The sequence below is a fragment of the Eulemur rufifrons genome, chromosome 21 (genome assembly GCF_041146395.1).
Source record: "Eulemur rufifrons isolate Redbay chromosome 21, OSU_ERuf_1, whole genome shotgun sequence".
Classification (NCBI taxonomy): Eukaryota; Metazoa; Chordata; class Mammalia; order Primates; family Lemuridae; genus Eulemur; species Eulemur rufifrons.
Window position 1 is genome coordinate 23319896 of NC_091003.1, and position 24624 is coordinate 23344519.

The 24624-nt window shown below is 50.2% G+C and overlaps 1 pseudogene and 2 gene segments (V, D, J or C); 1 reads left to right on the forward strand and 2 right to left on the reverse strand.

Annotated features, from left to right (window-relative positions):
* Positions 1–4873: 4873 nt before the first annotated feature.
* Positions 4874–17025, reverse strand: LOC138401637 (immunoglobulin lambda variable 6-57-like). The segment is given in 3 exon segments: positions 4874–5211; positions 16679–16858; positions 16980–17025. Coding segments are annotated over 3 exon segments (564 nt in total).
* Positions 17026–19999: 2974 nt separating this feature from the next.
* LOC138401804 (ubiquitin-conjugating enzyme E2 W-like) lies at positions 20000–20467 on the forward strand (annotated as a pseudogene).
* Positions 20468–22855: 2388 nt separating this feature from the next.
* On the reverse strand, positions 22856–24309 carry LOC138401638 (immunoglobulin lambda variable 1-40-like). The segment is given in 3 exon segments: positions 22856–22927; positions 23758–24155; positions 24264–24309. Coding segments are annotated over 3 exon segments (516 nt in total).
* Positions 24310–24624: the final 315 nt, after the last annotated feature.

Sequence of the window (24624 nt, forward strand, 5' to 3'; positions counted from 1 at the left end):
GATCAGCCAGTCCGAGCAGGATGTTTCGAGAATAAAGGTAAATGGTTCATGTTCAGTAATGAGTGCTCTGGGGATGGTTTAAAACTGAGAGAAATTGTTAATCTCTCATGTATGATGACATCTAGTGTGAAATATATTTAAAAACAAGCAGCATAAAAAAATAAAGGAAAAAGATGCTCTGAGCTATAAAACTAAAACATGAAATAAACTCTATGGCTGTAAGATTTCCGGCATTGCAGGCCTTGCACTCTTAACAAATGTGTTTCTGGGAGGACTTGGGGTGTGGAGAGGAACAGCAGGACTGCTCGTGGATGTTTATAGTGGGGAGCGTGTCACTAGGCAGTGGCAGTTCCCTAAAACGTTAAATGTGCTATTTAATACGGAAGAGTGAGATCTACTGGAACCATGTAAATGAAACCAGTCTGTGTATTTAACGAAATGTACAAGTACACCGCATTTTGGGTTTGCAACTCAAGTGTGTCATTATTTGAATTTTTTTTTCTTTTTCAGCTGTGAGTTTTTCAAACTGCATTTTATATTCAGTTTTTAAAATATTTACTGTGTTGAAAAATACCAGGCAAAATCAAGTTCTATGTTTTTACCAAGTGGAAACATCACTACTGTGCTCGCAGCCCCTGTTGTCTTGTCGTTGTGTCCTCTGCGATGGCGCAGCTCATGTTCACGGTGAATTTTGTTTCCCGGTTTCTGCCACTGAGTGGACAGGGATTCCCCCAGGCTGAGGTGTCTCGCACAGGACAAGGCTACCCACGTCCCCTCCAGGCCCAGGGCTGCTCCCTCTGTGGCGCCCCCTGAGCTCTCAGGCTGAGGCAGAGGGAGGAGCAGCCACAGCTGACCCCCCGGTCCAGCCCACCCTGGCTCCAGCACCTGTGGCCTCAGCACTTCCAGGGGAGCTGCTCTGGTTCACCAGGGCAAGGAGCTGCCTCACTGGCTGGGCCTGATCTGCTCAGGCTACTGGGGAGGAAGGCGGGGACAGGCCACATGTCCCCAGGGTGAGTCATGGAGGGTGGGGAGATGGGAAGGGAGAGTGGAATCCACTTTAGGAGAGCCTGGGGGGAGATGGAAATGTCCAAAATCCACATGTCACACTCCATACATTTCCTATAGACAAGATCGTGATAATTTGTAACTTTTTGTCAGAGCAGAAGACAAATCCAAAGCTTACAGATTCCTGATCCTTTAGGACAGTTCATGTCCAACAACAGTAAATAATACCTTCCAATTTCCTGTCCTGTGGTTCCGTATCTATCAGCTATCTATAACTACATATATGCACACTTAAACTTGTAGAATGCATATGTAAATTATTTACCTTCCAACTCGTCTACTTAATAACATATGAATTGAGTAATTATTCTGACATATGGTAATGCTATATTTGCATGAGAGGCATATATTTAACTTTTTAAGAATTATGCTCTGACCCATTGGAGGTTATTCACTAATATGTTCAAGAACATTCTTCCTTCCTGAACTGTGTACACTGTCGTGCCTGAGAAGTGAATTCTTTGAAATAAGGGATTTATTTTCTTGGATCCTGGAGTGATTGCCAAAATGTACTGGAACTCTGCCTTGCTGACTCCATATTTCTACAGTGACTCCTCTCCCCTGTGACAATGGCTGTGGAGGAATGTTGGGGTCACTGGCTGATTGGTGGGAAATGAGCCATGGACAGAGGTGAGAACACGAGAGAGAGTTTAGAATTTTGGAAAAAGTGGATCTAGGTCTGAGAATATTACATGATGTTACTGGGTAGAGACAGTACATTCTAGAAGCAGACTGAGAAGGAGAGACCAGGGTTGGGGAACTAGGACAGATCAATTAGGGCCCTAATAGTGGCGTTTGTGTGCCGAAGGGGCAGAGCCACAGCTGACTCCATGCCACACTGACGCTGACCCCAGATCCCTGTGACCAGGACCCCATGAGATAGGGACTCTCAGCAGTGACACAGAGGTGACCTGGGCAGCAGTGGCCCAGGATGGGAGCAGAAGGAGGCCCCATCTGGAGGGTGTGGACAGAGGGAGAGGTGTCCGTGCTGGCCCCTGAGTCTGGTCCTCACCTGAGGGAGGCCAGGTGGAGGACAGGTGTGAGGTGAGGGTGGGCAGTGACCACTAGTGTGGCTTCTTGAGCTTCTTTCCCTTCTGACTCCCTCTGGGCAGAGGAGGCCATCAGGAGGCTGTGTGTCTGCTCTCCACCCCTCCTGAGGCCACCTGAAATTCAGACTGATGGCTCCTGCGTGGGAGTAGGTGTGTCTGGGTCTGGTATTGACCTGCTGAAGGAATAGCAGAAAGGTCAGGGAGCCTGAACAGCAAAATTGTGAGATCGGAACAGCCTGGTCTGTGTCCCTGCCCAGGTCCCAGCATCTATGGGACGACACCCAACATGGACTAAGGGTGAATGTGGAAGGCACAGTGATGCACATGGTGCGGACAGTTGGGAAAACCTGCTGTCCTCCTCCTCTCCTGTCAGGACCCCAGATCCCCCAGCCATGAGGTCAGGATGTGACTGACACCAGCTGCACCTCTGAGGATGGGCATGTGTTGCCCAAACCAATCAGACGGTCCCCCACGGTCACCACGATGGTATCAGAGAGATGGTGGAGGGATCTGGTCCAGGTGTCCTGAGGCTGGGATTCCTGGTCATGGGTCAGGGAGGGGAGGACTCACTCATTCTGGAGGGTTTGTGTCCAGAAGGGAAGCCTGGAATGGAGGGATATTTTGTCACCATGTGGGGATTCACCCTGGGGAGAACACAGGTCATGGAGAAGGGACATCTCAAATACATCTCAGATTGGGATTCCCCCCTTGTTATCTGGACAGGAAAAGCCCCTGTGACTCCTCTGAACGAGGCTGGGAGGCTGCTGTGGACTTTTCCATCCTGACAGTGACCTTGGGCCTCCCCAGTCCCCTGTACAGTGAGTGAGAAGGGGGAGAAGAGGAGCCCAGGCCATGGTGAGACACCCCCCACACACAGCTGTGTCCTGAGGACTCAGCAAGGCCTGGAACCCCAAGTCCCTCTTACCCCTCCAGCAGTCCAGGGGTAGAGAGAGACCCTTTGTGGAAACCAGCCACCCCTGGGCTCTCCCAGCTCCACCCTGACCCCTGCCTGGAAAGCTGACCCTGGGAGGGGCTGGTCTGGGCAGGGCTGTTCTGTGGCTCCCCAGGGACCAGTGAGGACACAGCTGCTGGCCCAGTGAGCAGGGGACAGAGGGCTCCAGACCTGGGCCAGGTGGGGCTCCCAGCTGGGACCCGCAGCACAGGCCTGAGGGACAGGCCACAGTGCCCTGTTCTGTCCGGGACCCAGACACATCCATGTGTCCTGTCTGCTCCACTGGGCACTTTGTCCTCCCCAAAATCATGGAGCTGGGCCGTGTCCCTGCCCCAACACACCTTAGTCTCAGATTCCCACACAGTCCTGGGAGGTCGGGACAGCTGTAGTCACTTCCCATCACAGCTCAGGGAACACCCTGATGCTCAGGACCCCCCCAACCTTCTGAGTGTTCCCAGCTGGCAGGGCCAGACACACTCACCCTCTGACATTGCCCCATGGCCCCTGCTGGACCCACATCCCTTGACAGCCTCAGGACACACACCTGCTGGGGCCCCTGAGGATGCACAGGTGTCCTTGGTTGTGCTGCTCAGCCCACCAGACACAGGTGCTCAGGGAGGAGCAGGGGACACCAGTGGGGCTGTGATTAGAGCTGCAGGAGGCGTGTGACGGTCACACCAGTGAGCACATTGTTCTAATTAATACTTAATTTTAAAAGACAAAAGGTAACTTACAGACCTCATTGCCCCTAGTAGATTTTTGCATTGTACTAAGCAGTTGGCAAACTATTGCCTTTGTTCAGAGAAGTGTCTTCACATAATTTTTAAAGTGGTTCCCTGTTTCCCATTCTCAATGCCACCACTCTCACCTCAACTATGACGGACAGTGAGGATAATTCCTTTCCTTTCTGCCTCTATGAATTTACCCATTATGGATATTTCTTATAAATACAGCCACGCACTATCTGGCTGTTTTTGTTTGGTTCCCTCACTGAGCATTTCTCAAGGGGCACCTACGCGCAGCGTGTGTCAGAACGTCACACCTGCTGATGGCCGAGTCACACAACCCCGCATGGGTGATGATCTGGGACGTCTCCATGCACACGGTACAGCAACATGAGCAATTGCCTGCTCTCCTAGTCCCGGCTGCACACTGCATCACAGACTCTGCCTGGGGCTTCTGCAGCGTTAGGTAACACAGGGGCTGACCTCACGGTGCTTAGAACACCATTCGGACACGAGACAATCACGTGTGCTCTGTGCTGTTATTTTCATTATCAGAGGGGAACCAGAACTACAGATATAAAAATATCTAGCCTTGTGTGCAGCTGAATGGCATAGACGTGATTCAGAGTCACGGGCTAAAGGCTGAGGACATGCCCTGCAACTGAGTGGCCTCACCCACGGCTGACGTTGCCTCCATGCAGGGGACATTGATTTGTTAGTGTCTGAAGACATTTTTCTTCTCATCAATGAGGGGAACCTGTGAACAGAAGCTAATGAGTAGAGGCCAGAGATGCTACTAAACATATTACAATGAACAACACGCCCCCGACCACAAAATGCTATTAGTGTTGTGGTTCAGAAACTGTTTTAAATACATCTACTTTACGGGTTGATTGTGAATTTATTATATGATCAGACATCAAGATATGGAAATACAAACTGGTATCTAGAAAAGAAAATAGAGGGAGCTGTGAGCACACACACGCAACTCAGGCATCCAGGAGGGACAGGGAAGAGCTGCACAGCTGATGGGGACAGGCTGAGGGCAGAGCCAGGGCGAGGATGCTCTGGGGGTTCTTGTCTCACTTCCCCATGGTCTGGAGAACTGCGTAACTATAGCTGCTATCATAAGACTGGCAGTAGTAGTCGGCCTCGTCCTCAGACTGCAGCCCAGAGATGGTCAGGGAGGCAGAGTTGGAGGAGCTGTCAATGGAGCCAGAGAACCGATCGGGGACTCCGGAGCGTCTTTTGTTATCCTCGTAGATCACAGTGGTGGGGGCACTGCCCGGGCGCTGCTGGTACCAGTGTACATATCTGCTCTCAATGCTGCCACTGCTGCGGGTGCAGGAGATGGTGACCTTCTGTCCTGGAGACCCTGACACAGAGCTGGGCTGAGTCAGGACAAAGTTGGCCAAAGACCCTGCATAGCGGGAGAGACACAGAGATCAGTGAGAACAGACCAGTCTCTATTTCCAAAGAGGAGGGAGAGACCATCTTCCCAGGTGACATCCAGAGCCTTCCCTGAGTTCCCTGCGGGCAGCCACTTGTGCAGTGAGCGAGGAGGGTGAGGAGGATTAGAGCCCAGGCCATGGTGGGGACACCCCAGGCTCTGCTTCCTAACCTGACAGCCAGGACTGAGCCCACCAACCCCTCTTTATCTGTCATTCAGAACCTCAAGGAGGGCGGTCTCCATGCAAATTTCTTCCTTTCTGGAAGCTGAAAAAGCCACACCTTAGACTTCACCCTAGCTCTGGCGGAGAGATGGAGACATTGTCCCAGGGGGAGGTCTACACCACACAGAGGACTCAGGGACACCTGCAGGTGGGGCAGGGGAGACAGCTGAGGCCCTGGGGAGCCTGAGCAGGAGCTGAGACCACAGCGCCCTCTGCTGGACGCGGGAGGCACAGCGTCCCTGGGAAGGGGCCGGTGCTCAGGGCTCCCGCCCTCCCCACCCCCACCCCTCACAATTCCAGCCACTGTCCTAGGGTCTCTGCTCAGCATCCTGTGCTCCCTGCACTTAAACCTCCAAATCTGTCCAGTTGGTCCAAGGGCCACTACTCTGGTGAAGACATCCTGATTCCCCTTCTGTCCTTGGAGGTGTGACTGTCACAGCAGAGTGGGCTGTGTGGAAGGAAAGGGAGGGGAGGGCTCCGCCTTCTCCAGGAGGGACCTCATGACCGGGGCTGCGAGCCCAGCACGGAAAGGCCTGAGAACGAGGGAGCAGCGCTCTGATCAGGGACCAGATTCCACCGTCAGAGACACCCTGAGAGCAGAAGGACCCTGAGGGCAGGGAGGGGAGGGCCAGGTGCGAGTCAGGGACAGTTTCACCAGAGCCCTTCGCCGGCGAGTGCCATGAAGGCAGCAGGGGGCGTCGGTGGACCAGGTCGGTGCAAAGGGGTCTGGAGAGAGACTCTGCAGGGCTGGCGATGGATGGCTGTCTGGGCGAGGGGAAGGTCAGGGTCGATGTCAGTGTGAGGCTCTCGTGTGAAGGTCAGGCGGGTGTCACGGCTGCCGCCCTAGGACACAGTACGTTGAGCCTGTTTTGGGTCCTGGGATGAAAGTTTGCTTCTTCCAGTGGTGACAACCGGGTAACAGGCAGTGGAGCAGGCGACAATGTGAAAGCAAAGCTCTGCAGTCCCTCGCCGTGGGCTGTTCTGTGTCAAGGGCGCGCTGTGTGTGGACAGTGAGTTGGAGGACGGAGACGGAACCTCGGGGGCCTCCACTGCCTCCGTGGGGACAGAAAGACCCTGAAGCTGCTTTTGTGTTCGAGAAAAACTGTCATTTATTTATGAGAGAAGCTACGCGAGCACGTGTGAAACAGACACTCACGAGGCACGTCCTCTCCTCTGCCCGGCGCCAGCGGAGCTGGGGGACCCGACGCTGTGCTGCGCTCACGCCGGGGTCTGTCGGGGCTGAGGACGGAGAACCTGCTGCCAGCTCGCCACGGCTGGAGGATTTGGGCCCTGGAGGCAGCGTCAGCGTCCTCGTCCCTCTCAGGTCCCTCTGCCAGGTGACTGTGTCACACTTTCCCCTCCAACCTCTGACATCACCCAGATTATCCACCTTGTATTTGACGCTGGTTCATCTTTTGTTTGACAAAGTTGAGGACATAAATCGATAATTTTCATAAAGTTTCGTATGTACCTTGCAGTGTGGGATTATGTGGAGGTGGGAAGGCAGACTTTATCCAATGTCACTTGTTCGTGATTTTGAATGCATGTTACACCTGGATTTGCCATGATTTCCCTATAATTTAATATCTACAAGTTTACTCCGAGATGTCTTCCTGTACTTTAATATCTATATGTTCACTCCAATATATTTATAGATTTATTTATTCATTCATCTGTTCCTGTAATAAATCGCTTTCAATTATGTTTTTACATGTTTTTAGGAAAGATTGAGTATTTACCTTCTGACAGGGTCACAGGCTCCAAATGTGTGTAAGTTTTAAAATAAAGGAAGGACATTTGCAACATGGGTTAATGTCCGGAAAGGCACATATTGTGTCCATAAGTGAGGACGTTTGCAAAGACGAAAGTGCACGGATTTATTCCAGAGTGATTCATGCTCAGAGGAAATGGGACCATGTCAGTGAATGCTCAGGTGTGAAGGTGGCCATGGTCATGTGTGTGTCTGCCCCACCTCCACCCTCCTTGGATGAGGGAGGAGAGAAATAAGGACACTTGGGAAGACACTTGGTAACCCCCATGACATTGATTCCTTCTCTGTGGGAGGGGCACCTTCTCTGTGTGCGGTGGATGTCCACTCCCTGTATCTACTCCACAGAGCAGAGCCAGCCTCTGTCTCCTGTCCTGGACAGTCAGTGTGGCACTGAGGTTGCTATGAGACGAGAAGCAAAGACAGAAAAGAGCAGGAGACGCGTTCAGAGGGGCGGGGAGGAATGTGGTCCTGGCAGGGCTGTGTCTGGGGAAACTGACCAAGGAGAGCGGGCTCCGCCAGGGCCCCAGGGGAAGTCAGGACGCTCTTCCTGTGCCTGAGAGTGACAGGTGTGTTAGAGCTGGGAGGAGCTGGTGGATAATCCTGAGGGACAGGAGCTCAGAGTTTTGGGGTCCCCGGGGGAGGCAGAAAAGGCAACATGGGGAGGACCAGGGGAGGGAGGAGCATCCCTGGCCGAGAGGAAGCCACCATGGGATGTGCACAGAGAGCCCTGCCCTCCAGGGGAGCCTCAGGGACCTGCAGAAGGGGATGGAGTGAATGGCTGGGGGTGGGAGGCAGCTACAGGCACAGAGAACCTGTGGGAAGATCGACCTGGTCACAGCACAGTCTGATATCAGTTCAGTGAAGCCTTGGGGCTCACACGCCTCCTTCTGTCACCTACTCTGTGACTTACAATGTGGGAAAGTCCCACGCCCTTCATCCTCTCAGTAACCTAAAGATCCCCTTTCCCTCAAAAGGTCCCTGTCCCCACCTGCCCTCCCTGGTTCTCTGGTCACTCTGGGCAGGGACCTGACTGTGCTGACTGACTTTGCTGCTGCTGCTCAGGTCTTCACAGTGGGAGCAGGTGGCAGCTCAGGAATTGCACACGGGCTGGGGGTGGGGAAGGGGGTCACCTCATTGGTGGTGGGGACAGGAACCTGCCTCTGAGCTGCACTTGCATAGCTCACAGTGTTGTCATGTGGAGTGGATATGACATGTGAATGTCCATGGAGCCCTGTGGGGACACTCAGCACAGCCTCCTGGGCTCCACACTGTTGACAGGGGACACCTGAGTCTGTCCTGTCCTTCTTGGTGGGTGGAGTGACCTCATGCAGATATGACCCTGCCATGCTCCTCTCCACTGTCTGGTGGGACGCTGGCCAGGACAGAGGGTCCCTTTGGGTGGAGAAGGAAGAGATGACCTGAGTCACCCCAACAGACTGAGGAAAGCCCATGCACCCAGTGTCTCCCTGGGGTGGCGCTGTCCCTCCTGCAGGAGAGTCCCACACCCATGGGGTCATCACACCTAGTCCCATAAGAGGAGGCTCAGCCATTTCTCTAGTGAGGACCTAATGGGCTCCTCCTCCTCCTCTCTCTCTCTCTCTCTCTCTCTCTCTCATCTCTCTCTCTCACACACACAGACAGACACACACACAGACACACACACACACACACACACACACACACACATCAGACCCACGGCGCCCCCTGCTGGCCACAGACTCACAACCCTCTGCTCATGCGCACTGCACAGCTGAGCCCTCCTGGCAGATGAAGCTGCTTCTGACACTTTTCCCACCTGGGGAGAGGTAGTGCCGGTGCTGGAGCCTTTGCTCCCCGGGGGCCCTCGTGTGGCGTCACCATGGACCGCAGGGATCCACGCTTGGCCTTCTGCATCCCCACCCTTGCACTCACCATGCCCTGCAGGGACACCAGTGACCCCAGGGTGGCAGGCCATGGTGTCTACTCTCAATTAGGCTTTCCACACACTCTGCTCACACCTTCATAATGTCCCTCTTTATTGAATTTGTGTCTGTTGACCTCATTTTGAGTAGGCCGGCCTTTCCTGCAGGACCCCTAATTAACACTCCCAATCATGTTTGCATCACAAATAGAGTAATTTGTCTAAATAAATTAACTGTACCATGTGAGAGTCATAATTGTCAACGCACTTGTTTCCATTGGAAAGATTCTGTGTCCTGAGCAAAGAACAGCTGTCTACATACAGGTGACCAGACTCAGAATGTCCTATAAGCCACGGTGCAGACATCCTCCAAGTGAATGAAGGTTCCATGGAAGGGCTGTGGCCGCTCACAACGGGGCAAAAATGCTTGAGGTTTCCACCATTGATTCTGGCTGTTGACACAGCAGTGAGGGCCCCATGACCTCATGGGATTGTTCTCGGGCTCTGACCAAGATGTCAGCTAGAAAGAGCTAATTTTTCTTGTTTCAAAACAGAGAGATCAGCGACACAGGTTCTGGATTTAGCACACTTGGATAAAAAGGCAACATTTCAATATCATCATGAAGATTCTTTTTTCCTTTGTGAGAATTTAGAAACATTGAATAGAAAATTTATAGTAGAGCCTTTTTGAACCCAAAGGTGCTTCCAAGTAGAGTGTGCATGTATCCTAGTTAGTTTCAAATTTGAAAATTGTCATAGGATGAGTCCCTGAGCAGGCTGACGTTTTCCTCTACTCCCACATCTGTGTCTGTCACTGTGAGAAGCACTGTTGTGCCATATGGCACAGTAATAGTCAGCCTCGTCCTCAGGCTGCAGCCCAGAGATGTGCAGAATCCCTGCATTGGCCGAGGCATCTTTGGAGCCAGAGAAGCGGCTGGGGACCCCGGAGCCCTGGTGCTTATCTGAGTCAGACTTGAACCTCAGGAGATAGCGGGGAGGGCTCCCTGGCTTCTGCTGATACCAGGATATGTGATAGCCACCAACGACAGTGCCACTGCTCAGGGTGCAGGTGAGTCTGGCTGATGCTCCGGGAGACGCAGAGAGGGAGGGCGGCTGGGTCAGCACAGGCTGGGACAGGGAACCTGCAAACACAGACATCCATGAGTGAGGAATCACGGGCAAAAGTCGAGCTGCTGGGAGAGCTGAGACAGAGGGGCCTCACTCAGGCCCGGGAGCTTCCCCAGGACATGGTGGGCCTGTCCCTACCTGAGAAGTGACAGAGGAACAGGAGGAGGAGAGGGGCCCAGGCCATGGTGGACACAGCCCTCCTGAGGTCCAGCGCTGGAGTGGCTGCCCCAGGTCTCTCTTATCCCTCCACTGGCCTCACAGGGGAGGGGCCGTGGATGCAAATGTCCCCCTAATGCCTACCCCCTCCCAGCCCCATGCACTTGCCCAGGACCTGGGGGCTGGTGGAGGGGGAAGTCTGGCAGGCAGGACCTGGGAGGAGGCAGGTGCTGGGACCTCACCCAGAGAGGACACAGCTGCTGAGTCTGTGTCAGGCTCCACTGTCCCAGCCTTGGGGAGTTTGAGGTGTGGCACAGCTGTGAGTGCCCCTGTGGGGACCCTGAGAAGACCCACAGCGCCATCTACTGCTCACTGGGCAGACTGCAGTCTCTCAGCGGGAATCATGTGAGTGGAGTCACCTGAGAGCCTGGTCCCTGTCAGTTCACAGCGTCCACAGGCCACACCCTGCTCTGTCCCCCCTACTGAAAACGAAACACTCTGTCCTAAACACTAAACACTGGTGGGAATAAACAGCCTTTGCAGGGAGGACGCCTGGATCGCTAGGTGAGGCCGTGTGGGCAGCATGTTGCGTCTGGGGTGAGGAAGCTGCAGGGAGCGGAGGATGCCGAGGGCTCTGGGGGCAAAGGCCCGAGTAGCCCCTTCCATGGTGACCAGGGAAGGAGGTGACTGTGCCCTGGGTCTGAGAGGAGAGTGGGCTCCCGCTGAGGGACAAACGCAGCAGACACTGTGTCTAGACGAGATGCACCGTCTAGAAGACAGAGTAGAACGTGCAAACGTTCAGACGCCACAGTGCGTGGGTGCCGGGGAAGGGCAGAGCCTCTCACCTTCCTGGGCCTCCCATTAATTGCCCGCTCTGGGCATGTCCGAGCTGCTGCTTCCCCTGCTGCAGACGCTCTTTCCCTTGCCGCCCACCACCGTGCGTGGATGGGACAGCACAGCAGGGGCAAAGGACCCTGAAAGATGTGTGACATCTGCTCTCATGGGACTTTGGGGAATGCATCCATCCACTCACAAAATATTTATGAAATGAGTCGTCCACGGAAGCGGAGTTCCAGACACGGGACTAGTTCAGGGGAAACAGGGAAGGCCACTGTGGGTACAGCAGGGGACGAGAGTGCATGGGGGATGGGGAAGAAGGGAGATGTCCCAGTGGTGGTGACAGGTTTTGCCATGGAGAATGTGAAATTAACGTTATTAGTTTCCCTTAGTCCCCTGGACTTCATGTGGGGACTCATGATATGTTTGGGGCTTCCTAACAGCCGGGGCTCTCTCTCCCTTTCTCTCTTTGCTGCCCCAGCTTTACCAGGGTTTCCAAAGTGACCCTCACCAAGGAGCGTGAAAGTGCTACTTTGTCCTCCTCGTTCAGACATTCTCCATCTAATTCACCTCGTGAAGTGAATGAAAGACGAACATCTCTTCTACGTCTTGGTTGAGAAGTTCATTTCAGTCATCAGCGCTACAGAATTTGCACCTGCTGACTTTTTAATCCTCTCATTTCCAGTGGACAAGGCTGTTTTTACAACGCCAGCTCCGTCTGTTGTTTCAACGTCAGGAGTGCACGGAGGTGCCCCTCCCTGTTCAAAGGAACAGGAGGGGGGCTGCTCCTGTCATCCTACCCTTGTTTGATGCTGGCAGGTGAGCAACAAAAACAACCAAGAGCATCAGGCCCCTCAATTTGAGGAATTCAATTTTGAAAAATCAGCATTTGGAAGAAGGTGCCCATTGCAGCCTTCCGTTAATTTGTGTTCAATCATTTACCCCAGGAACGTTGATAAAACATAATAAATGTGCAGAATTCCTGTAGGATGTTTATATTTGAGTCATGGATTAGAATTAAAGGTCAGGAGCATTACACAGTCCACTGGAATGATACGGGGGTGGGGGGTGGGCTGCCTTCGAGGTCCCTTCCCATTTCACTAAAGGCAGACACCAAGGCCTAACCCCTCCCCACACACATCACCACTCCCCTCTCTGCAAGTATTCAGTGGCTACAGCTTCACACCTAATACTCCAAAATGTAGCAGCTTAAAACTGCAATCAGGCGTGGTCCCATAAGTTCTCTGTGTCAGGAGTTTGGGAGCAGCTTAGCAGGGTGGCTCTGGCTCGGATTTGCTCAGGAGGTGACAGCAGGACCTGAGTGGGGCTACAGGCATAGGAAGACTCAACTGGGGCTGGAGAATCGACTTTCACATGTTCTGGGTCACAGGGCGGGTGGCAGGAGGATGCAGTTCCTTGACACCCGCATCTCTCCCTGGGGCTCCCTGAGAGTCCCCTTGACAGGGCAACTGGCTTTTCCCGGAGAAGTGATCAGAGAAATTGGGATGCAAGGATCAAAGGCCATTATGGCCTGGCATGAGCAATCAGACTTGCTCATCCCTCAGTACCCTAGGAGTCACAGGAGGGATCCCTACTCAACATTCACAAAGGCAGGAGTACACGGAGCCAGAGGTCATTAACAGCACGTTGAGGACCAGCTGCAATTCGTGGTAAATTCTCAGCAAAAGAGATCTTAGGTTCAAAAGGTCTGATGTTGACACAGAGTGGAGCAAACCCGACAGGCAGCAGGAGAGATAGAATCCCACCTGTCCCCACAGTGCAGTTGTCTGATGGGCAGCGACTTGGGATCCTTCTGAGCCTGCACGTCCAGCTCTCCCTTTTCCTCCTTTCATTATCATCATGCCCAGATTTTCACCCTCAGTGCACACAAATTACACAGTAGAGTTGGGTCCAAAGGCATCATGGCTCACAGGATACAGGAGGGTATCTCGGGAGTATTTTTAGCAAATGCACAACCTTCATAACTGACCCCCTTGCAAAGTGTGCTGGGCCAATAGCTGCCTCCTGTCACTGACTGCAGGGAAGGGACATGCAGTGAGGGGTGTCAGTCCTGGGTTCGGGAGGGACAGGAGGAGGCAGGAGTCGGCATAGACACCTGTACGTGTTACCTCCAGACTCCAGCAGGAGAGGAGCCAGGTGGTGGGGGAGTAGCTGTCCTGTTCCCGCGCCCCACTGTGCATGCGAGAATGCTATGAAGGTGACACTCTGTTGAAAATCACAGGGGTGCATAGAATGGCAGCCAGGATAGCACAGTGATTTAGCTGTGGGCCTTGTCTGCTGGGATAATTCACCCTGTGAGCACCATGAAGTGTACAGCTCTTTGCTAAGATGTCACATCTGTTCATCGTTTGAACTTCATCACCGGTGGGCAGGGCACCTGCAATCTTTGCAGGATGGGGAGTGAAATGAGGCTCTCAGAGGTTGGGGGTAAAATCACAGAGCTAAGGAGTGTTAGGTCTGTCCCCGCGTCCCCAGTGTGGGCCCCAGGTGAGTGAGCATCCACAGTTTGCATCTAGAGACAGCAGAGTGAGGGGTGGACACCTGCATCCCCACAAAGGACAGGAGCTTCTGATGTTTCCATCCCTCATGTGGGGGCCTGGCCCACATCCTGGGTGAGGGGGGACCTGGAGGGAAGGGAGTGGATGGCGGTCACCTTTGAGTCTCCAGGGAAAGAGGGAACAAGCAGGTAATTGGCAGAATAAGCTGTTAATTTCAAAATTATCAGGCCCTGGTTTCATTCTGTTTAAGACTTCCTTCCTCACTTTATATCTTCCTTTGAAAAAATTTGCTTCAGTTTGCAAGAATAAACCAGGTTGCATGTTCAGTACTTTGATTGGAAATCTTAGCTAAATATCCAAGTTCATGGCTTACTGGTTTTGCTTTCCACAAAACTACACCATACAATAAAGCTTGGCTTCCTTCCACTCTGTAACAATGATCCCCTTTTGGCCAGTCTCCATAAATGCTTTCCTTAGTTTCTCCTGAGCTCTCACCAGTACACCAGGAACACCTTTAGCAGCTGTATTTCCACCATCAGTCTGTTGATGTGGCACTGGGTGCTCCCTGAGACAGCACAGCTGTCCTCTGTCATGCTCCTCACTTCCTACTGAGTCCGCATTTCTACTAACAGCAGTTCAAACAAGCTTGGCTTTTCCACCAGGTTTCCCAAAATTCTCCCCAACTCTACCTCTTACCTAGTTCCAAAATGCTTGCAGATTTTGGGGTATATTTTAGAGCAGCAATCCTCTTTCATACATTTACAGACATTTCCTTTTGCCACTGTGACAAATTGCCACAAAGTGTGTGCCTTAGGAATATCTATCTATCTGTCCATCTATCTATCTATCCATCTATCTGTCTATCTATCTATCTGTCTATGCGTGTTTAGTGGACGTGGAGGAGGACATGGAGATGACTGCAGGGCAGTGTTGAGCTGGATGGTCCAGGACAGAGCATGGGGCTTGGTCAGCACCTGAGGGCCAGGCCCTTCATCCTCTAGAGATTTGGGGCTATTCATATCTAGATGTAGATAGACCTAGGTAGATAGCTCCGTGTTTTGTAAGAATAAACAAAAGAAAGAGAAAGAGAGAGGTAGGATGCCAGGCTTCTGTTCAGACAGCTTTCACAGAGTAGAGAGTGGACTTGGGTTGGGTGGCACATGAGGAGTGACAGTGTAGGTCGGATGGAACAGGGCAGCTGTGGGAAACCAGAGGATGGAACTGAGGATGTGCAGGATTCCCATCCCCGGCTCCAGCGGCCAGCTACGTTTGCCGTGTGCTGGAAAGACAGGGTCAAATGCAACTGTAAAGCTTACAATTGCTGTGACTGAGAGAGTGGACCCAACATAAAAGCAGACAAGGCATAATATGAGGGTGAGTGCTTGGGGGGACGACAGATAAGCCTTCCAGTCTGGAGACGCAGATGGTGTCTGCTGCAATGACGCTGTACTGTGTTTACCAAACCACGTAAAGAGCAGACGGCTGGCCAACCTCCCTTGACTTGAATAAAGCATTGTTTCAAGGAGTAGATGCAAGACGGTCACATGTACAGTGACCGTGCATTCTGACAGGTGATTGACCAAATAAATATTTACCTGAAACGTGTCTTGTTCAATTAGATGCCAACAACAAGGGCGATTTGATTGGAAAAAATAAAATGAAATAGAAACATACAACTTTCCTTTCATCTAATATTTTAAATTGAAATAAAAACAACTTAAAATTAAACTCCATTCATATCCACCACTGGCTAAGTAAGTTCTAAATATAAATAAGTCTTTCAAAAAATTATAATTTTTGTGCAAAAGGATCATCACCTCTTTTATATGTTTAGCAAAAAAGTGAAGGATGAATTTGACATGACCAACATCCTCCTATTTCGAGGTCATTCACCCCTTAATTAAACACAAGGTCAGTGATATTAATATGTTCACTGAGCTGCAAAACATTTTCACAGTGATTAATTTAATGCATAACTGACATCACTACGGAAACAAATTGTATTTCTCCCTTTTACATGGTATGTATTAATCTAAATTTTAATATATAACGTACTAAATCAGTTTGTGATAACAGGCAGCAGTGTGTAATTTGGGATTCAGAGGGGTACACATTTTTGTGTGATGCGAGCCTAGTAGACATGCAAAACTGCCATGTGGAGTTGGCATCCGAATTGAGAATAAAGGTTTTTACCGCTCCATTTGAATTTGCACACTGACGGCTGACAAAATGTGTACATTGGATCCCTTACAGTTATATTTTCGTTCTACTTTGTTTCTCCCATGGAAGTGAGCCCTTGTCCTTAGGAAGTATTGCAGTTCCCAGCGTGTGAGGGACAAGGCCACCCTGGTATTGTCCCTGCCATGGGTGCAGGAAGGAGGAGATGGAGTCTCACTGGGGACAAAGTGGATTCTCAGAGCCGGAAGGAGGCCCTGTGAGAAGGACGACAGGGCTGCTCACTGGCTAAATAGACAGATTCCGTACATTAGGCTGCCGTCTGGGTGAGGCTGGAATTTAGTTACAAGTGTATGTTGGCAGAGGAAAATCCTCTAGAATTATGTCTGTGGTGTAATTGTGCTGGTTGAACAATTATTTTAGCTATTCTATGATCGTTTAGAATCTTCAAAATTATTTGGTAAAATACCTAGCAAATATGTCTGATTTGCTTAAATAACAGTAGTGTGGATACATTATAACACAAACTAAGTAAGAGTAACAGGCAGATTTTGTTCCACTTCCCCATATGTGTGTGTCACTGTGAGAAGCACCGCTGTGCCCAGTCACACAGTAATAGTCAGCCTCGTCCTCAGGCTGCAGCCCAGAGATGTGCAGAATCCCTGCATTGGCCGAGGCATCTTTGGAGCCAGAGAAGCGGCTGGGGACCCCGGAGCCCTGGTGCTTACTTGAGTCTGTGTAGTAGTACAGCAGGTACTGGGGAGGGCTCCCTGGCTTCTGCTGCTGCCAAGATATACCATAGCTGCCAACACTGAAGCCACTGCTCAGGGTGCAGGTGAGTCTGGCCGATGATCCCAGGGATGCAGAGACGGAGGGCGGCTGAGTCAGCACAGGCTGGGACAGGGAACCTGCAAAGAGAGACACTCGTGGGTGCTGGGCCAGAATCCAAGGTGAAGTTCTTCATGAGTCTTAGACAAAGGGGTTACACAGGATGGAAACTAAGACTCAGTTTACAAGGCCTGTCCCCACCTGTGCAGTGAGAGAGGAGCACGAGGAGGAGAGGAGCCCAGGCCATGGTGGACACAGACCCTGGTCCCCACAGTGGGGCTGGGCTGCCCCAGGCCTCCTTTTGTGCCCACCCTCTGCAGAGGAGGGGCTGCTCATGCAAATGTGTTTCCATCCAGGGACTGCCCAGCCCCTCCCTGAGCCCTGGGCTGGAGCTCAGCTCTCCCTGCACACTGAGGAGGAGGCAGCTTTGCTTTGCCCCTTGGGGGAGCCCTGGGAGGAAGCAGCTGCTGAGACCACACAAAGGGCCCTGCTCAGGGGACTGTGCCAGGCCAGAGAGGACACAGCTGCTGAGTCCCCATCAGTGAGCACAGGGCCCAGCCCTGAGGCCCAGGCTTCTTGGAGTGACAGGTCCTCAGTGAGCAGCTGTGCAGGGACCACAGGGCAGTCCCCCATCGCCCCCTGCTGGTCACAGGCACACACCTCCCCATGGCCCAGAGACCTGAGAGCCCAGCTGGTCCCTGCAGCTCCCCAATCACTGTCTCTGGTCACACAGCCATGGGCTGAGTCCCTGGTGGAGTGACCCCAACACACTGTGAGTGATCACTGGGGTTTCTCACTCCCAGAAGGAGCCCTGGACTATGAGGGTTGCAATCACGTGCATATATAACTTTTTTAGGTACCAGCCCCCCATAATTTTCTATATTCTATAGAAACCTAAATGTCTCTCACATGTCATCATTGTAGGCCCCACAGATGCTGGAACATTGAGCTGGTGGGAACGGCAGGGACAGGCTGTGCTGGGGAGTGGGATGGAAGAACAACGTTCCAGGAATTGGCTTAGTGATGGGTTTAAAATTCAGCAAGTCAAAAAACATTTTGAAACTCACACAATGAGGTTACTGACTAGATATAATTTATGGAAAATTAATAGTTTGGTAGAAATTACATTTGCTTGTTCACAGTCTAACACATTTCTTAAGTTTTTGAAGTGAGTTTTAACTTTCTAAATTTGTATTTTTCTGATTATCTGTGTCTCATATTTCTTATTAGTATTTTGTCTTAGAGAGAATGCAATGTGTTTCTTTATTTTATTTCTCTATTATTTTATTTCTGCATATTACAGGGGTACAAATGTTTAGTATATATATATTTTCTTTGCCTGGCCTTAGTCAGAGCTGCAAGGGTCTCCCTCTCCCAGAGGGTGTGAACTGCACCCATTAGGTGTGAATATACCCATCCCCCACTGCCTCCCACCTGCACAACACCCGGTGATTGTTAGTACTACATGTGCACATAAGTATTGATCAATTTATACACAGGTTGATGGTGAGTACGTGTGCTGCTTCTTTGGCCATTCTTGTGATACTTCACTTAGTAGAATGGGCTCCATCTCTATCCACTCTAAACATAATTTCCCTATTTTTATTTTCTTACTCACATTTGTTATAGTTTACTATGAAGATAGGTGTGACATTTTAATGTTTCCGCAGGAACGTTGACACCTGGACAAATGAATGCAGACACCATCCCTTCCACTCCGTATCCCAGATGCAAATCTGCTTAACTGTGCAAATGGTGTCCAAACTCCTAGATTCTGAGTTTCTTTTGGTAAATAACTATGACCAGGATCCTCTGATTCCCTCGGGCCTCTCTCCTCAAGACACCAGGAGAGACCCTTTGCACTCAGGTCAGGCAGGTCACGCCCTGGATGAACTCCATCAGTGACTCCCCAGGGCTGTTTGCATAAAACCCACAGTCAGCACCTCCTCAGCCCCTTCCTGTTCTGGCCCCGCCCACCCCACAGCCCCCCTGCAGCCCCTTCCTGCCTCTGGGGCTCCAGCCACACCCACTACTCTGTCCTGGGATACCCTGAGCTCCTGCACCTGCCATGGCTGCAGCCAGCTCCTGCTCTGTCTGTGGGAGAGACAGGCTCCAGCTGGAGGTCAGGGTGGAAGTGACATTTTGAAATAGTCTTATATATGTTATATGCACCATGCACAATTTTATGAATTTTTACTTTATATTTAGTGATATCATGCATTGGCATCTGGATGGATTTCACCTTCTGTTGCACGTTTCTTTTACTAGTGGGAATTGGATAGCAATGTTAGTATTTTTTAGTACTTGTAAATTTTTTGTGTTTTGGTTTTAACTTTTCAGAGACTCTATGGGCATCGTGGGCAAAAGTGGGACAGAGTCCATCAGAGGTGGCCCGTGTGGACTCCTGGTCCAGGAGAGCAGGTCACCTGCTCTGGGGCAGAGCACAGACAGGATCTCTCCGGGACGATGACTCAGAGGAGGGGCACTTGCTCGGGATGCTGGGTGTGACTAGGAGGTCACCGAGGGGGAAATGGGGTTCACAGAGGGAACACAGACTGTGGGGATACTCAGCCCTTTCCAGAGCAAGGCTCAGAGAGGGGATGGCAGACACTGGTGTGGGGGCAGAGGGGTGGGGGTGGGGCTGAGGCATCCAGTGGGGACAAGGCCCAGGGCCATGAGGCTGATTCTCCTTCATTTAAGGGGAGATGTTTAGCCATAGCTGCGCCTGTCCTCAGTTACCCTAGTAGAGACTCAGCTCTAGGACAGGAATTTTAGGGGACCCTGAAGCTCAGACCTGGCAGGAAACATTCCTGGGAGGCCGGACGGAGATGACAGCAGAGGAAATAGGGAAGGGGTGGAATGGCATGTGCCTCTGAGGTGGGACATGGGGACAGAAGACTGAAGCCCAGGCTGTGGGAGAGGAGGTGACAGCCCAGAGCATGCAGTGGGGGAGGGTGACTCCAGAGAGGCCATGATGCTACAGCTGAAGCAGGGAAGGCCACAGGGAAGAGCAGTTCTGAGGGCCACAGTAGGGCTGGTTGTGCAGTTGTCACCCGGAGTGACAATGTGGAAAGAGGTCAGCACAATTTAGAGATATTCAGGGCCAAGGAACTCATTTACTTCTTCGTAGGAATAATGGGGGTGTTGAAATAATCATCTAGCAGGGAAGTTAGGCTGAGTTATTCATTCATTCATTCTTTAAGAGAGTATTCAGTTGGGGGGATGGTTCCATCATGGCGTCAATGCAGAAATGACTACAAAAGGAACTGTTGGCTTTACAAAATGACCCACCTCCTGGGATGACTTTCAATGAAAAGAGTGTTCAAAATTCAATTACACAGTGGATTGTAGACATGGAAGGTGCACCAGGTACCTTATATGAAAGGGAAAAATTTCAACTTCTGTTTAAGTTTAGGAGTCGATATCCTTTTGACTCTCCTCAGGTCATGTTTACTGGTGAAAATATTCCTGTTCATCCTCATGTTTATAGCAATGGTCATATCTGTTTATCCATTCTAACAGAAGACTGGTCCCCAGCGCTCTCAGTCCAGTCAGTTTGTCTTAGCATTATTAGCATACTGTCCAGCTGCAAAGAAAAGAGACGACCACCAGATAATTCTTTTTATGTGCGAACATGTAACAAGAATCCAAAGAAAACAAAATGGTGGTATCATGATGATACTTGTTGATGCCACTGTTATCATCCTCCTAGCAGAAGATAGTCCTACTGGGAAAATGAGCACTTTGATCATTCAGTCTTTGAACTTTAACCTTTGACTGGAAGTGACCTCTAGGCAATGAAGACTACTTCCTTTTACTGCATTTTTACTCGTGTGCATCCTGGGCGCATGTTGATCGCTGGTTCAGTCCAGGCAACTGACATGCTTTTGTTAGTCATACAGTATTAATGCAGGTGTCAGGAAATGTCAAATATAATTCCATTTTTAATTTTTATTTTTTTAAGCTTTCGGAAAAGTTCCAGGTCCTCATGTATTGTGCAATAACAATGACTTCCTTGGCGGTTTGGGGACGTTCATTGCCGGCAATGGACGTTGCAATAGGAAAAGTTTTCATTAACTCCTGCCACTCAACGATTCATGCATGATAGGGCCTATGAAATGAATTTATCGGTTACAGTGGGATTCTAAATAAAGTGAGGGGTCCAACATTACTTTGAAAGTCACCCCAGCTGTTTATATTTGGATTCTATGCACTGTGATCCTACGGTTAATGTGATGAGGCGCAGTAATCAGTATAGCTCTGTGAGCCACAGTGCAGCCATCTTGTGTACGGACTCACTGTTGTATAAAGTTAAAAAATACATAAATAACAGAAAAAAAATTTATACAGTGATTAACTTGTAAGTGATTGTTTAAAATCATTAGGTGTATAGTTACATTGTACTACACTTGGCAGTTCCTTGGAAAAATGTTCCTTGGATGTTCCTCAAGGAAATGTTCCTTGATCTAACGGATGCTATTTGCTTCTGTAAGTTTGCTTGCTTATGAATTATTGTAATCAACATGTTTTTAGCCGTATGTGTATTGCTAGTATTGTTAGTGGTGAAGGTATATAACCCCTGCTCACTTTAATATCGGGGCCATTCTCTGTCTCTGGACTTTCCCAGAACAGGGGGTGGTCGCTGGCCAGCTAATAAAGACTCCTAATTTGGCTCAATTCGGTCTTTAGGTGGTCATTTCTCACATCTTAGGCTATAACAGTTAACAGCATGAATTAACATGCGTCTTTAAAGGACTGTAATGAAAGATCATTGCATATTTATTTAATTGTTTATATCTGCTGTCAAATTGTTTTGACATGGAGGGTTTTCAAGTAACATTGGCAGAGAGGTACAATATGTTATCCCTATGGTGAAAATAAATTCATTTGTTGTATACAGTTCCTCAATCTCTGAAGTAAAGGTATGAATAATATAGGGTATGAATGATTTAATCGAGGCTTTATTTTGGAAGTAAGAAAAATGGCGGTAATGATTAAATTGCTGCAGTCCCTAATTTGGGCTTGTTATTTGTACATTAAAGATTTTTTTCCAAGTAGATTACACTCTGTTACTTCCTGCTAGCCATCAGCATGAGCCCTACTGCTTAAACACTATTTCATTTATTTATGTTTGGAAAATCCATAAACATTTTTGTTTGCAATCTTGTTTCTTTTGTTATGTTTTAAGTCAAGTTTGAATGTTACGCTACTTTTATTGAAAAACTTTGTCAAGTTTTTTCTTGTAAATTTTCTTTACTTGTAAGTATCATCTTGTCCTTTAATCCTGTACCCTAAAATAAGAAATACATTTTTGACAGAGGTTTAATGTTTAAAAAAAAAAAAACAGAGAGAGAGAGAGTATTCAAGGAAGGCCGGCCATGTATTAGGTGCTGGGAATGGAACAGGAGTTTAGGGACAGGACCCAGGTCACTGGAGCAGGAGGAGCCAGCTCTTGAGTAGGATAAGGATGGCTCCAGAGGACACCTCAGGCCTGAAGACTTCAGTTTGACTTAAGAATAGTTGACTGCTGTGAGTCAGGTCTTCCACCGACCCCTCCCCCTGGCATACATGCAGCTTGTGTAGACAGGGTACCCAGTGGCTTCAGGGCCTGTGGGTGCCCAAGGCTCCCAATCCCAGGACACCTCAGGTTTGACCTTGCATGGAGTGTGGTTAGTGATGCTGACACCGTGTGAGCACAGAGAGAAGTTACTGCAGTCACGTCCCAACCCAAGTCCCGGTTCCCAGTGGAACACCCCCTGCTGAGGCCTCAGGGGACACTCACTGGAACCCCTGTGTGTCCCCCGTGGTGAGTGACAGAGTGCCATGCTCAGGAGCAGGCTCTAGAACAGGCCTGGAGCCCTGAAGCTGCAGAGCCCAGCGTAGGTGGAGTCTGCAAGATGCTTTATCTTCTGGGCCTGGGATGGAGGTTTCACCTCACTCTGCCCATTCCACTGTGTGTGGGAGGAGCTCTGCTCTTGAACACACATGTTCTGCTTCATGGAGGGGAGCAGGCTGAGTGTGGGACTCAACACGGCCCCAGTCCCAAGTGGCATGAAGTCAGTGACTCAAGAAGGGCCTCAGACCTTCTGCTGCTCCTGTGTGACTGGAAGCAGGATGGCGTTTGCATAGATCCCCAACACCACCAGCCACTAGGGAAATGCAGTCAAGTCTAGAGAGATAGACCAGTGCAGACCCACTGGGGTGGCTATAAACAAAATGACAGGTAATGACAAATGTTGATGAGAATGTGGAGAAATTAGAACTCTTATATATTATTCATGGAAATGTAAAGTGGTGCAACCCCTTTGGAAAGCACTTAGATATTTCCTCAAAAACAGTAATTATATCACTATGAATGTCCACTCCTAACAAATCCAACAAAAATACATAATTCCACAGGGAAATCTGAAACTTGTATACCAATGATTACAGCAGCGTTACTCATAAAATCAAAAGTCTTAAGCAAACTAAATGTCCAACAATTCATCAATGATTTAACAACCTGCAGTACATACATACAGTAGAGTACTTTTTGTCAATAAAAATGAATGAAGTATTGAATTATGTGTTGATATATTTCATGTATGAAAATTAACCTAATAAACATTTGCATGCATTAATATCCTAAGGTATGTAGAAAACAAAAATTGGATTTACAAGCCAAAATTATAGTAATACTAGTTACTAGACTAATAATTGTTTATTTGTAGAGTGTTGAAAATATTCCTAATTCATGTTACAGTGATGGATGCACAATTCAATAAATACTAAAGAAAATTTGAAGTGTATATTTTAAATGGGAGCAATTTACGACATACACATTATAATATATCTTAATAAATATGTTTCAAAACACAATATGAAAACGGGCAAGGTCACTGGCTTTGGAAGGTCCCTGACCATTTAAAGCAGGTCTGTGCTCTGAGAGGTAGATCTTCAGATGTGAATGCCCGGGGCTTGGCCACAATCGATCCTTTGCCTGGTGCTTGTCACAGGCAGTCATGACAGTGATCACAAAAAAACCAGGGGCAGGTTTTTGTCTCAGTTCTCCCTGTGTCTGCAGCACTGTGGGACCATCCAGGCTACTGTCCCAGGCTGAACAGTAATAATCAGCCTCGTCGTCAGCCTGGAGCCCCGTGATGGTCAGGGAGCCGGAGATGCCAGACTTGGAGCCAGAGAACCGGGCAGGGACTCCCGAGGGTCTCTTGCTATTATCATAGATGAGGCGTTTGGGGGCCGTTCCTGGGAGCTGCTGGTACCAGTGCACATTCCAACTTCCGATGTTGCTGCTGCTGCCTGTGCAGGAGATGGTGACCGTCTGCCCCGGGGTTCCAGACACCGAGGGCGGCTGAGTCAGCGGAGACTGGGCCCAGGACCCTGGAAGGGGGAGAGACACAGACAGGGTGATTCTCGGTCTGGGGACAAGAGCAGAGAGCAGGGTCCCATGGTGTTCCCAGGGCCCTTCCCCTGCCCGAGTCAGGTCACCTGTGCAGTGAGCCAGGAGGGTGAGGAGGAGAGGGGCCCAGGCCATGGTGGAGACTGTCCCGAGTGCTGCCTTCTGTGCCCGCAGCTGAAGCAGCTTCCCCAGGTCTGTCCTCCTCTTCATACCCTGAGAGGGGAGGCTCCCTCCATGCAAATGAGCCCCAGCTTTCTGCCCCCACCCTGGGCCCTGGTCAGGCCCCTGTGCCTGAGGGTGTCAGGGGTGGGCAGGGGCGGGGCTGTGTGGTCCCAGGGGGTGCGGAGGTCACAGCTGTGCCCTGAGCAGAGGCCACCAGGCAGGGCAGGTGGCTGGTCCCAGCTCTGATCACCCCACAGCTCTCAGGAGCAGGCCCCGAGCACTCCCTGG